This window comes from Silene latifolia, chromosome 3 (genome assembly GCF_048544455.1).
Source record: "Silene latifolia isolate original U9 population chromosome 3, ASM4854445v1, whole genome shotgun sequence".
Classification (NCBI taxonomy): domain Eukaryota; kingdom Viridiplantae; phylum Streptophyta; class Magnoliopsida; order Caryophyllales; family Caryophyllaceae; genus Silene; species Silene latifolia.
Genome location: NC_133528.1, coordinates 149,200,648 through 149,214,919, shown reverse-complemented (window position 1 = coordinate 149,214,919; position 14,272 = coordinate 149,200,648). Strand labels below are relative to the sequence as shown.

Genomic DNA, 14,272 nt, shown 5'->3' with positions numbered 1-14,272 from the left:
GGTATCAGGGGCAACATGCCCAACACTGGGTATATATAACAAATGATCAAGAAATTCATGGTAGGAGGGAGTTTTAATATTGTTCTTCATCGAAGAGGATTGAGATTCACAATGAATATGAGGCTTATTTAATGACATAATTGCAAAATAATGAGACAAAGATTGATGATTAGGTGAGTTAAAGATGAATAAGGAAGAAAAGATGATCGTAGACAGTGGCGGACCGAGGGGTGCGCATAGCACTGCACGTGCGCACCCTTAGTTTGCGGAATTTTTTTTCCTTATAAACAAAATCTGTGAAAACAAAAGTATATAGAATAAGCGTCCATATATTATTAGTTGTAATCAAGTAGCATGTCGGTAAAGAAGTTGGTTCTGAAGTGAGAGGTCACGGTTTGAAACCTCTTAAATGCACTTTTTTTTTCCCTTTTTGTGTTCGATACGGACGATACCCCAACTTAATTCCTCTTTCTTATTTCTTTTTTTCACAAAACATTCGACTAACTATACAACATACTGTCTCCCGCCAGCCGCCCCTTCAGATCTTCACTGACCGCCGTCGGCGCCAACCATCGTGACCTGCCAATGCCGGCCACCATACCCTTGTAAGTTATTCAATCTTTTATATCTTCTATACTTTTAAGTTTTCAAACCCTAATTCCCTTTTCCAATTTTGTTATTTAGGTTTTTAGTTTGAAATTGTCTTTGATGAATTAACTAGTCTTGTTGCCCGTGAAAATCACGGGATTATTTATGGCATACAGTGATATTAACTATGTAAATGTATTCTTGTTCATATTCTAGGGTTTCAAATTGAAAATATATTAAACCAAATTCACTTCTAAACTTTCATATCTTGACTTGCTATATATTATAGTTACAACATTAATCATCTTAATCTAAACTCTTTTTTAATACAATTGCATACTGATATAAATGATATCTACTCCAATGTATATCACGTATTATGGACCAAATTACAGCACATTTCACTATTTCAGAGCTAACTTTAAGTAGTATTTGATTGTCATGTGGCAACTCTCAAAAACCTCATAATATACTACTCCCTCTGTCCCGGTCATTTGTTGTCGTTTTCCATATTGAGGTGTCTAAATCATTTGTTGTCCTTTCTATTTTAAGAATGAACTTGATGAGCAATTTGAACATTCACACTCAATTTGTTCCACTTGTCATTTAGTAATTAGCTCCTTTCTCTTTCCTTGGTCTTTGTGCCAAAACCAAAGGACAACAATTGACCGGGACGGAGGGAGTATAATACTTCATATCTAATTAAGTAATAATAATAACGGTTTTTCTAACGCGTGCCCTATAGGCACGCATTAATACTTAATTAGGCACGCATTAAGTATTATCCATAGTAAAGATTTTTTAGTTACCTTAATTATCTCTTATTTCTCTCTCCTAAATATTCTTTTATTATCTCCCTAATATTTCTCTCCCTCTCTCCTAAATATTCCTCCCTGCGTCATTCTCATGCAATTTATGTTTGATTTTTTTTTTTTTTTTTTTTTTAAATTCTACACACCACTATTCTTATCAATCAATTACATAAACAATTAATTGGAATATATTCAGGGGCGAACCTAGAAATAAAAATTTGGGGTAGCGAATTTTTCTGATGTTGTTTTATACTTATGTTAAGGTGCATATTTAAAAATTTTGGGGTAGCAAAAGTCGATAATCTTAGCCATTTTCCGGGTATTTGGGGTAGCGAGTGCTACCCTTTGCTACTATGTAGGTTCCCCCCTGAATATATTGACACCAAAATAACAGTGAAAGTATAATGAACATAATCAATAAATGTCATAATCACTTAAAACAATGTTAAACAGCTCAAATAAATTTGAAGATACAAAATTAAAATTTCAAAGGATACAATAAAGTCTCTAAATTTATTCTACTCCTTTAAACAAAAAATGGGATTTAAACCTTCTCTTGTTTGGGAGTCTTTTTTCCTCTTCTTAGCAACAACCGGGGCAGTATTTACATGAATGTTCTCCTTTTCCGGACAAGTTGTGATTTTATGTCCGGGTTTTTTACAAAAAGAACAATTTCTACATTGCTTTTGTGCAGCTTCCTTTCCACCTATTATTTCTCGCCTGAATTTCGGACGACCTTTAGTTTTCGAAACCGGAGGATTACCAATGTGATTATCCTCGCCCAAATTAATGATTTCAGAACCCAATACTTCACTATCTGAACCCAATACCCTGGTATGGAACTCATCACGACACCATCGTAAGGGTAAATATCTCACTGGTATTTCAAAACAGTCTTTATGTATGAACACAGACAATATATGCCGGCAAAGAATACCCCAAAACTCAACAAGTTTACAGCTGCAACTAATATTGTCGCAATTCCATACGACATTATGCTTTTGTGTACGTAGCTCTTTATAATGCTGAACAATGAAAACATGAGTGTGATCATCCTCACATACCGTATATTGTGTAGCCCTTCCAAACTCTTCTTGAAACTTTTTGAAAGAAAATGCTGTGAAGATTTTATACACTTGCTCTTCCAACGGAGATGAAGTACACAAGGAAGATCCTCTATATGTATCCAACATGGTATGGTGTAGTTGAGTTTGCGCAATATCCTCAACTGCTAGATCAATCTGCACATGTGCCAATTTATATGAAATCAGTTAAAAATGTATCAACATACATAAAAAGTGTTGGAATATGTGTCCTCCGACAATAATGCGATCACGACTGTTGATCATGATGATCACATGTTTAAATCTCATTAAAATGAATACAATTGGGAAGTAATATTGTTACTGTCAACTGGTCAACATATATCGGTAATGATTGGTGACTAGAGTTTGACATTACCGTGTGTGACGGTGGTGATCGATTGACCCCTAGGTCATACCTAAAGGGCAACACTCTTAATTGATTATTTAATTAATCGTATAATGTTACGAGTTAATTAAATTACTTGAAAATTGACGGACGATTTTGGAAGTAAAATTTACGTATCATATTGAAATGTGATTGAATGAGATACGGTCTGAGTAATTAAACTGTATGATTACTCGGATGAAATAGATTGTTTAATGTAACAATTAAATTGAATGAATTGTTATAAATACAATCAGTTGTGATTTATAAATTGGTAAAATTTTTGGCATAAGTAATTATGAAATTACTAAGTCAATTTTTGTATGTGACGTATTTTTATTGATACGTTGATTTTTAATATGTTAAAAATACATAACAAATATATATATATATATATCACATGCGACATGTGACATATTTACAATTGACAAAAATAAAATGGATCACTTGTTAATCCATGAATGCCGAAATGAAGGGGTAGTGGTAGCTAATATTGTGCTTGGTTAATTTATTATAAGAACACAATGATTACCTACTTCCTAGCCATGCAACTCTAATTTTCTTGTGAAGACAAAATTGTTCATGCATTGGCTCCCCTAAAAGTCCCCCCTTCCACCCGGTTTTTTATGTGAAAAACCATCATTGGTTTTTCATATAATTTTACCTATTACTACACTAAAAGAGTTTTGATGCGGTCGTTTCTACACCAAAAATAAATACCTAAGTACTACTAACAGAAGTCAGCGGTAAGTAGGGTCGATCTCCACAGGGAGGCGGTGTACTATCTATTTGTCTATTCTATCCGTCTGATGTCACAATTGGGGGGTTGAATTGATTGTGTTGACTAAACTAAAGACTAAAGCGAGGGAAAAAGATGAGAGAAATTAACAATAAGAGAAAGGAAGTATGCTAGGGGTCGGTCCACCGTGGCAGCTATCAGATCTTATACTATCGGGAATATTAAGGCGATTAGACTATTGATAAGAAGAGCTATGGTCGTCACCTTTCGGTCCTTAAACCGCCCTAGAGCGTAAACAGCTTAACTTTCGCCCTCACTGCAATACCCTATTGTAATTAAGCAAGCCTTCCCTTCCAATCTTTCGATCTAGGTCGGGGTTAACTAAATTTATGGTCTCCTGCATGCATTCATTCGACCGGATAACAGTTAAATTGCCTAATACAATTCCTATCGCAAGGCTAATCTATTTAATACAATTAAAGCATCGCTACCACGGCTTCCCTAATCCTAACATACTACGGGAAATTAGCTACTCATGATAAAATAAGCAAGAACAATAATAAAAGAAGAAATAAGCATTAAAAGTGAATAAGGGAAGAAGAATTACAAATTAAGCGATCCGGAAATAAGAGAACGAAGTAACAAAGTTTTAAAAGAAGGAAAAGGAGTAACGTGATCCTTCCCGGATTATTGGATGCCTAAAAATGACATCCCTAACTCCTATTTATAAGAAAATAGGAGTAGGATTAACCTAATGACGGAATTAAACCTAAAAAGCCCAACCCGTAGCATAGTCCACTCGATCGACCACTTAAATCACTCGATCGAGTGGACTCAACCGATAAATGATTTCGATCGAGGAAGGACACTGTTCGATCGAGCAAGGCTATAAAAGAAACTGGTCGATCGACTAGAATAGAGCTCGATCGACTGATTATTGGCTCCTAAACCACTCGATCGACTAGAATAGCACTTGATCGAGTGGATCTTTGACTTCAAGAAATTAAATTCGCGTTAGTTTGGCCTTGACTTGTCCTTTTAGCTCCCGAAACACCTTCACGCATCCCAAATCAGCAATATTTCCCGCTCCAAATCATCTCTCCCTCCAAATGCATGCAAAATGGACGGTAAATGGCTCGATTTCGCTACTTTCTGGCTCATTCCTGCAAATAAGACAAGAACTTCCAAAGTATGCAATTCGGGGCATTTCGTAGCATAAAACCACGATAAAAGCATAGAAATACGTGCATAAAATAGGCTAATAAGACTATATAAAATGCACGTATCAAATCTCCCCAAACCAAACCTTTACTCGTCCCCGAGTAAACTAAAATGCAACTAAAGGAACGGAAAAAGATAACTCAGAGCTAGCTACAAATGCCCACTTCAGCCAATTTAATGCAAACAAACTAACACCTATAACAAATAGTCAAATGCAAACGAGTTATAAGATGTTTATAATAAAGCTGAACCGTCGACCTTGCAAGACCTTTAATAATGGACTCTCACGGGTCACTCTTCTCTCATGAAGCAAAGGGTGAACATATATATGTAAGAGAGAAAGAAAAATAGTTGCTCACCTAAACTACGACCCACATAAACATGCATGCAACTAATATGATAGACAATTCTAGTTACCGTACACACATTCCAACCAACAAGGTCCTCACACAAGGGGCTTACAAAAATATGGTAAAGTGAGGCAATGGGTAAGAAAAGGCAAAACATTTATGGGAATGTGGAGGTATAGGTGATCAAGCTAGTACCTAAACAAAACCATATATCAACATCCGATTCTTAAGCAATTATGAAATAGGCACATGCCCTTCAATTGGCATAAAACTCACCAAACCAAACCAAATATACTCCTCAAATAATGTAAGATAGAACATAGGAGCAGAAACCGTCTCACCAAACATCTTTTTTTCCGAATTTTTCTCTTTTTTCTTTCTTTATTTTTTTTTCGGTTTCTTTTTCTTTTCTTCGAAATTTTTTCATTTCCTTTTTTTTTTTCTTTTTCACGTCATCACGTTTTTTTTTCATCATCCTCCTTTTCTTCATAAATTACCAACTCCAAAATCAATATGATATAAACCAACATTTGATACAAAAGACAATATACCGCAGAACAATCTAAACTAGCTTGACAAGGCAGGCTAAATTTGGATGTAGCTAAGGGTCAACTGGCAAATTTGGCTAATGTGGAGTTTATGGGTAAAAATGAAAGAAAGGGAAATTTGTAAGCACCTCCCTGCATGTGACACCAACCACTAACCCGAATGTATGACGGCAAAAAGCAATTGAATTTCATAATTGTGCAAATTGATGAACATGTTATGCAAGGAGTAACTACTCACAATCCTACATGAACTGGTCACAAATGACACCAGTTTATAAGGCTCTAAATCCTTAGAAATTATAAGTAGGTTGCCAAAATTTTCAGGTCAAGTCTATATGTTCAGCTAAATTTTAACATTAACTCGTAGATTATGCAATAAGACAAAGCTAAAAGATAACAGTTAAATGCAAGGCTTAAGCAAAAAGACAGTTATAGAGCAATATCATCATGGAAATCTACCGTTCCGACTCAACCTACATGCTAAAATAAACGTGCAAAATTTTTGAATTTTCAACAATTTTTTGATTTTTATTGAATTTTTTTTTTTTAACGAAAATAAACAACAATGCAAGCATAAAATTAAACGTGATAACAGAAATGCAATAAAAACAATATGCAGACACGGATATGGATGCAAAACCTCCCCAAACCAAACCGTACAATGCCCCCATTGTACCAAAACATGGAAAGGAAATGCAAACTAAAGGAGAAAGAGAGTAAAAGCGGAAAACTCACAAAATGCGCGAATAGGGGGACCTCCCCAAACCGACCATGAAATGGGAGGTTGCTAAGGCCCAGAAAACCGTCTCAGGAAGCTAATCCAAGTCAAAAGCACTCGATATCCGTCCAACAGTGGTCGATCGAGTGAGTGGGCATCCAAGAACAGCTCGATCGAGAAGAAACTAGGTCGATCGAGTGGTTTCTTACTTTGCAGGTGGTCGATCGAATGGTTAATCATTCGATCGAATGAATTCCTTTGCTATAGTGTTCGATCGAGTAAGCAAAACCACTCGATCGAATGATGCTCGATGAATTCCTGCAAAATGCAATTCAAACAGCCCGCAAACTAACAAAAACAAGCTTACTGAGATAGTCTATGGTATAAAAACCATTTATTACAACTGAAATTAAAAAAAAAAAAGCAAAATAAAAATCGCCGGGTTGCCTCCCGGGTAGCGCTAGCTTCAGTCAGGTCCCAGCTCGACCTTCTTTTTCTTCGAGCCTCTCTAATAGTCACAATCAAAACAGCTCAAAGCGCGCAACAACCTGTCAAATAGCTGCGCATGTGCTACACAAAAAAGTAAGTAGCACCAAAGTGGAATAGCAAAGTAGGAAATAAAGATATGTAAACATTTAAGTCTAACAAATTTCCTATGGGCGCTCCTAAATTTATCCACAAAATAAAGGAGCGCGGGAGCAATCGTCAATATATGGGGGCCCCGATTCAGAGTAACGAATTTGAAATGATAAGGACGGTGAAAATTCGTTAAACTATGCGTCCACATATGAGGGGGTATAGCTTTGAAAAAGGAAGCACGAATAAGACGAGGCAATTTACCAATAATAATAATGAAATTACCGTTTGCTACCTCAGGTTGATCACTCTTAATGTCGGAATCACAGATAAAAGAATTCATTACCTCTTCCGTGCTAGGAGTAATTACCGTTCACCGCTTCTTCATCAACCTCCTCGGTGGAATCCATCCCGTGGATCGCAGCAGACGAGTGTATCCGACTCGGCTGTGAATAAGGGAGGTTCACCGTAATCATCGTCAGAGTCGTCATCCATATCAAACCAAAATGACGAACCAAAGCTCCCAATGGCCAAACTACTCGATCGAGCAGAATAATTACTCGATCGAACAATCTCTTCCCGCATCTCACTCGATCGAGCAGAATAGTCTCTCGATCGACCAACTTCCTCCTGAATTCTATTCGATCGAGCAATGATATCATTCGATCGAGCAGGTTCTTCTGGAAAATCACTCGATCGACCAATAATTGTCACTCGATCGAGTGATTCCTCCTGTACAGCGCTGAAATCCTCGTGTGGGGCAGTGAAATATGATAGAAACTCGTCATCCGAGTCATAGAGGTCATGCTCCGCATTGGGTAACACGGTTTTCTCAGGGGAGAAACCGCTCTCAGCAAGGTATACCTCTTCTTCTTCCATCTCAGCTGCTAGCTGAGCAATTACAGACTCGAGCTCAAGGATTTGAGCATCCGCACGTCTATCACTCTCTTGCCTCACTCGATCATAATTCTGTATTTGAGATGCAAGTATCTCCATTAAAGACCTCAGTTCTGCAACCTCTTCTTCTTGTATCACAGCTGCTAACTGAGCAATGTCAGTTTCGAGCTTTTCAAGTCGCGAAGAAGTGCGTCTATCATGATCTTGCCTCTCTCGGTCACGATCTTGCAGTTGAGATGCAAGTGTCTGCAACAAGGATTTCAGCTCCGCAATCTCTTCTTCTTGTATATCAGGGGGATCCTGTTGCGGCGGCCATTGATAGGGTGGATGTGGCGGCACAACTACAAATGCATTGTGCTCGGCAGACCACATCTCCGTAGCGATCACCGGGTCGTTCCATATAATGGGACATCGGTGATGGGTCAAAGGTACTCAAGCCTTCCCTTTGACTGTCTTTCACCTAGAACTGTCTAGGTAGTACCTGTAAGGCCTATCAAAACAGCACTAAACAAAAGATTAAAACGGCCTCAAGGGAAAAATCCCCTGAGGCTAAAAACAGATAAAATTAAACAAATAAATAAATAGATTGCCTCCCCGGCAACGGCGCCAAAATTTGATGCGGTCGTTTCTACACCAAAAATAAATACCTAAGTACTACTAACAGAAGTCAGCGGTAAGTAGGGTCGATCTCCACAGGGAGGCGGTGTACTATCTATTTGTCTATTCTATCCGTCTGATGTCACAATTGGGGGGTTGAATTGATTGTGTTGACTAAACTAAAGACTAAAGCGAGGGAAAAAGATGAGAGAAATTAACAATAAGAGAAAGGAAGTATGCTAGGGGTCGGTCCACCGTGGCAGCTATCAGATCTTATACTATCGGGAATATTAAGGCGATTAGACTATTGATAAGAAGAGCTATGGTCGTCACCTTTCGGTCCTTAAACCGCCCTAGAGCGTAAACAGCTTAACTTTCGCCCTCACTGCAATACCCTATTGTAATTAAGCAAGCCTTCCCTTCCAATCTTTCGATCTAGGTCGGGGTTAACTAAATTTATGGTCTCCTGCATGCATTCATTCGACCGGATAACAGTTAAATTGCCTAATACAATTCCTATCGCAAGGCTAATCTATTTAATACAATTAAAGCATCGCTACCACGGCTTCCCTAATCCTAACATACTACGGGAAATTAGCTACTCATGATAAAATAAGCAAGAACAATAATAAAAGAAGAAATAAGCATTAAAAGTGAATAAGGGAAGAAGAATTACTGAAATTAAGCGATCCGGAAATAAGAGAACGAAGTAACAGTGTTTAAAAGAAGGGAAAAGGAGTAACGTGATCCTTCCCGGATTATTGGATGCCTAAAAATGACATCCCTAACTCCTATTTATAAGAAAATAGGAGTAGGATTAACCTAATGACGGAATTAAACCTAAAAAGCCCAACCCGTAGCATAGTCCACTCGATCGACCACTTAAATCACTCGATCGAGTGGACTCAAAAATAAACGACTCGATCGAGGAAGGACACTGTTCGATCGAGCAAGGCTATAAAAGAAACTGGTCGATCGACTAGAATAGAGCTCGATCGACTGATTATTGGCTCCTAAACCACTCGATCGACTAGAATAGCACTTGATCGAGTGGATCTTTGACTTCAGCAGCTTAAATTCGCGTTAGTTTGGCCTTGACTTGTCCTTTTAGCTCCCGAAACACCTTCACGCATCCCAAATCAGCAATATTTCCCGCTCCAAATCATCTCTCCCTCCAAATGCATGCAAAATGGACGGTAAATGGCTCGATTTCGCTACTTTCTGGCTCATTCCTGCAAATAAGACAAGAACTTCCAAAGTATGCAATTCGGGGCATTTCGTAGCATAAAACCACGATAAAAGCATAGAAATACGTGCATAAAATAGGCTAATAAGACTATATAAAATGCACGTATCAAGTTTAGTAATTTTTATTCATTCAACTCATCCAAAATATAAGTTCTAGAGAAATAAAATCCTCTCTTTATCTCTCATAAAAACCGAAAATGCTTAAGTGTTTATAAATATTTTTGGTTCAATTTTCTACTAAGAATTAATATTATAACTAGTATTTGTAATATTAATTTAATTAAGAGGAGCCTTGGGTATTATACATAGGGAGAGATCTTACACTTAGATCTTTGTTCTTCCATTGGAATAGCTCAAGAACAAGAAGAGAAAGGTGATCTCTCTTGTGCCCTAATAGCCGAAATCTACTATGTAAGGACATGATTTCTCCTCTATTTTATTATATTGTTTGCATGCATAAGATCCGTTTTAATTTATGACAAATTAATTAGACATATATGAGTATGTTAAAGTGTATATGAATCTACATTTCCTTCAAAAAGAAATACTGTTAAAAGTGTAGAATAATAAAAAGTTTCAAATATTTACCTGGCTAATAAGTTGAGTCAAACATGACCGTGAAGATGTAAATCGTTTAACAAAACTGTTGACACTCTCACATCTTCCTGTTGTGGTCATACCACCAAAAAAATAATCACGAAGGTAAGCTGGCACCCAATTTCGCCTGATCTTATATAAACCACGCACATGCTTATTTTCTTGTAAATTAAACTTTGATATCAGAAGAGGCCACTCTTGTTCGAAATCATCAACATTGTCCAATTTATAAAGTCTATAAAACTCAGAACACCAATCCGAATATCGATTTCTAAGAAGAGCCGTAAACCAAGAAGAAAATTTAGATGTAATATGCCATATGCAATAAGCGTGTTTTGTAGATGACATTTCTATGGAGATTGCTTCTGACATCCATGGATCCTGATCAGTAATAATTGTCATTGGCGGCTTCTTCATCAGTGTAACAAAGGTCTAACAACAAGCAAAGAATACGTGAGAAGTATATACGGAGTATAACATTATAACTTTACAACATAGTAAAAAAGTGTATATTTATAGAACATGTGTACCTTCATCAACCAACAAAAAGTAGCCTGAGTTTCTCTTCGCATAAGAGCACAACCAAACAATATAGTTCTCCCATGATTATCAATGCCAATAAAAATACCAAAAATCATGTCATATAAATTCACCCTATAGGTTGTATCAAACCCAGAGAATCTTCGTACTTTTGGTACAAATCAAAGCAAAGAGAAAGGCGACCAAAATATATTCTCAAGCCTATTCTCATTGTCAATAGTAAAATCAAATTGAAAGTTAGGGTTCTCAATTTTAGCGCTCTTACAAAATTCAAGAAGATCCATAGCGTCATTGGCCAAATTCTCTTGTCGCTTTCTGCTAAAAAAATTATGAACATCTTTCTTAAAAAATGGTAAATCTCCATATTTCACATTTTTCTGAAGCTCCATCACTCGTATTATTTGCCTGACTGAAAGACCAGCATTTTTATACAACAGAAGTTGTTGTTCATCTTCTTTAGATATGGAGCGATAAGAAGGAAGAAATCTCACTTGAATAGGTGACAAAAGTTGATGGTTATGATGTGAATTAAATTGGGTAACATGCCACTTTTCAAGAAAAATGTCACACGACTTTTTAAGAGTTATTCGCATGAGAGCGTTACAACCACACCTTGTTGATGGTCTGTTTCGCTGCTCCTTAGAAGGCTCCACCATTTTCACTCTCGGAAATCCTTCTCGATGACAAAAAAAATCTCGTCTAACCATTTTTTCATTTTTAGTTTCAAACCGACCTCTGCGAATTGAAAACCCACTTTTTCTAGCAAAATTCTCATAAAACAAATAAGCCTCCTCTTCACTTAGAAAACATTGACCAACAAAGGGTTCAAAAGAGTTTCTATCAATATTTCCTTCTCCATTGTTAATCAACTCACATAATTCATCTTCTGGTTCATTGTTCAAGTCAAACAAATTAAGTATATTTGACCTACATACATAAATCATAGAAAAATATTAGTATATTAAATCCAATTGCATCCTCATTCTACAAATGGAAGGCGATAGTCATGTAATACTGCAACATACTTCCGCTCGTTCGTTCCACTAGACCAAAGAAAGAAATTAAAAACAAGAGCACTTGCCAGCGTAGACAAGCAACACAAGCAACAGAGACTACACTACCTAGACTACACTACCCGAGTACCCGTGGCTTGAGCACTAGGTAGTTTTATACTTATCTTATTATATAAGAGCATGTAACAATAATAGCAATACAATAAAGGAAGGATACATGCGTGAGTAACCATATATGAAAAGCAACACACATTCTCTTCAGTGACAATAGTATAATTCGTCAAACATAAATTCTCATTTGTGACGGGCATAGCCGTCGCAAATTTATAGATAAGATAAAAACAAAATGCACAGGGAGTAACAATCTGTTTTGTCATATCTACCCACATGGATATTACTTGAGTATGTCCGTCACAAAAGAGAATTGTCATTCAACAAAATACATGTTAACAAATGAGAAATTGTGCATGGAAATCACATGTCCATGGTTTTATAAGGCATCTGGCCCAAAATGATTGGATTAAATTACGTTCATCAGACTATCAATCCTTTTAAACTGTGTTATCGATTTCACGATATCAATTGTTAATTATAAAGCATAGAAACGCAACACACATGCTAATCGTGACGATAATATGATTAATCAAAATACATGTTAACATCATCCATTAAAGGTCATCTAACAATATTATGGCACAATTCAATTATGACGATACAATATTTTGATCAAGATATAAATACAAATAAAAACAAAATTTTACAGTAAAAAACAACCAAATATGTGAGAAAAAGACCACATACCTTTCATGAAGAGACTTCGTTGCAGAAGAATTGATTGAATTCCTCATCATTGATTTGGAATAGAAGAAAAGTTGAGTTTTATTAGATTTGTAAACAGTATTGTAGAAAATAAAAATTGAACGATGGAAGAAGATAAATATTAGGAACATAATAAAAGAATTAGGAGAGAGAAATATTAGGGAGATAATAAAAGAATATTTAGGAGAGAGAAATAGGAGATAATTAAGGTAACTAAAAAATCTTTACTATGGATAATACTTAATGCGTGCCTAATTAAGTATTAATGCGTGCCTATAGGGCACGCGTTAGAAAAACCGTAATAATAATATTAATTATAATAATAATAATAATGTCAATTTAAGATGTTTTAATAGGCTTTACTCCACTTTTACTTTTCCTCTTCCCCATCATTATAAGTTTGTAACTTTCTTTCAACCATTCATCTTACTCTTGAATTCTTAATGAATGTTAAACTGTTTGGTCATTTGTTTACCTATTTCATTTAGAGGGTCTCAGTCAATTATTTACCTTTTTATTTTAGAAATGCCTTTAACGGACAATTTAATTCTCTTACTATTTCCTTGGTCATTGTGTCAAACTAAACGTAAACAAACGACCGGAATTGAGGTAGTATATGATCTTTCACAAATTCTCATTGAAGACATGACATATCCGTCACAAGCTGAAGACGGATACCATTTTACCTCACAAAGTACCCACTTTTTCTCTCTCTGCAACACTATTCATGTGGTCCCCTTTCTCTACTAACCCATTTTGTTACCATTTTATCTCACAAAATATCCGTCACAAATGGTAACCCGTCACAAGGGAGACCAATTGATGATCTTTAAGTCTAATGTTTGTCATCATACCATATAAAACACAAATAGCCTTGAAATCGCACCATGCAAGCCATAAAAAGATGTATTGGCATCCTACGAGGAGAAAAACGAAGGAATATTAACAATCTTCATTTAGGTAATAACAAACAATTTCCAAGGCGTAGGAAAACTTTTTGTATCTTGTATGCACTGTACTATTAGTCTATTAGTGATTGGGTTAAGCATTAAGCGTGCAAATGTTGGGAAATAAGCTCCAATCTCCCACACGCAACGGAAGCACCGATCGATATATAATGTAAAAGTAAAATAAACCGCAAGCTAATAATAAGTTGAGACGAGATTTAGGGTCAATACCCAGGGCAAAACCCTCTAAGACGGAGGTAAAACCCACCAAATTTAAAAGACCGAATCCACTATAAAATAGTGCCACTATAAAGATAGTGCCGACAACGTAACCGGTACCAAATTACACACCGAATTTGGACCCGCCAATAATTTAGGAATACAAACTAGTACCCTCTAGACCCTCCAGTATAATTGGAAATCACCACCAATTATACCCCTAGAGTAACCCTCTAAATTATTGTAAGAGAAGACCCGTTATACTGCCTCACACACTCAAACCCGGTTGAACCGTTACCCGAATCACAACCCCTTGTTTATTTGTGTGAGTACCTTACCAATACCGTAAGGCCTGCCTTATACTCCACCAAAA

General features: G+C 36.4%; 2 protein-coding genes across 2 annotated transcripts; both read right to left on the bottom strand.

Annotated features, from left to right (window-relative positions):
* Positions 1-1,788: 1,788 nt before the first annotated feature.
* Positions 1,789-12,875, bottom strand: LOC141648429 (protein FAR1-RELATED SEQUENCE 11-like). The gene is made up of 4 exons (XM_074457093.1): positions 12,716-12,875; positions 10,892-11,828; positions 10,353-10,793; positions 1,789-2,641 (listed from the first exon to the last, which is right to left on the bottom strand). The coding sequence occupies exons 2-4, from the start codon at positions 10,997-10,999 to the stop codon at positions 1,919-1,921; spliced, it is 1,272 nt and encodes a 423-aa protein (XP_074313194.1). The 5' UTR covers positions 11,000-11,828; positions 12,716-12,875; the 3' UTR covers positions 1,789-1,918.
* Positions 11,063-12,762, bottom strand: LOC141649950 (protein FAR1-RELATED SEQUENCE 11-like). Its single transcript, XM_074458616.1, has 2 exons — positions 12,716-12,762; positions 11,063-11,828 (listed from the first exon to the last, which is right to left on the bottom strand). The coding sequence occupies exons 1-2, from the start codon at positions 12,760-12,762 to the stop codon at positions 11,063-11,065; spliced, it is 813 nt and encodes a 270-aa protein (XP_074314717.1).
* Positions 12,876-14,272: the final 1,397 nt, after the last annotated feature.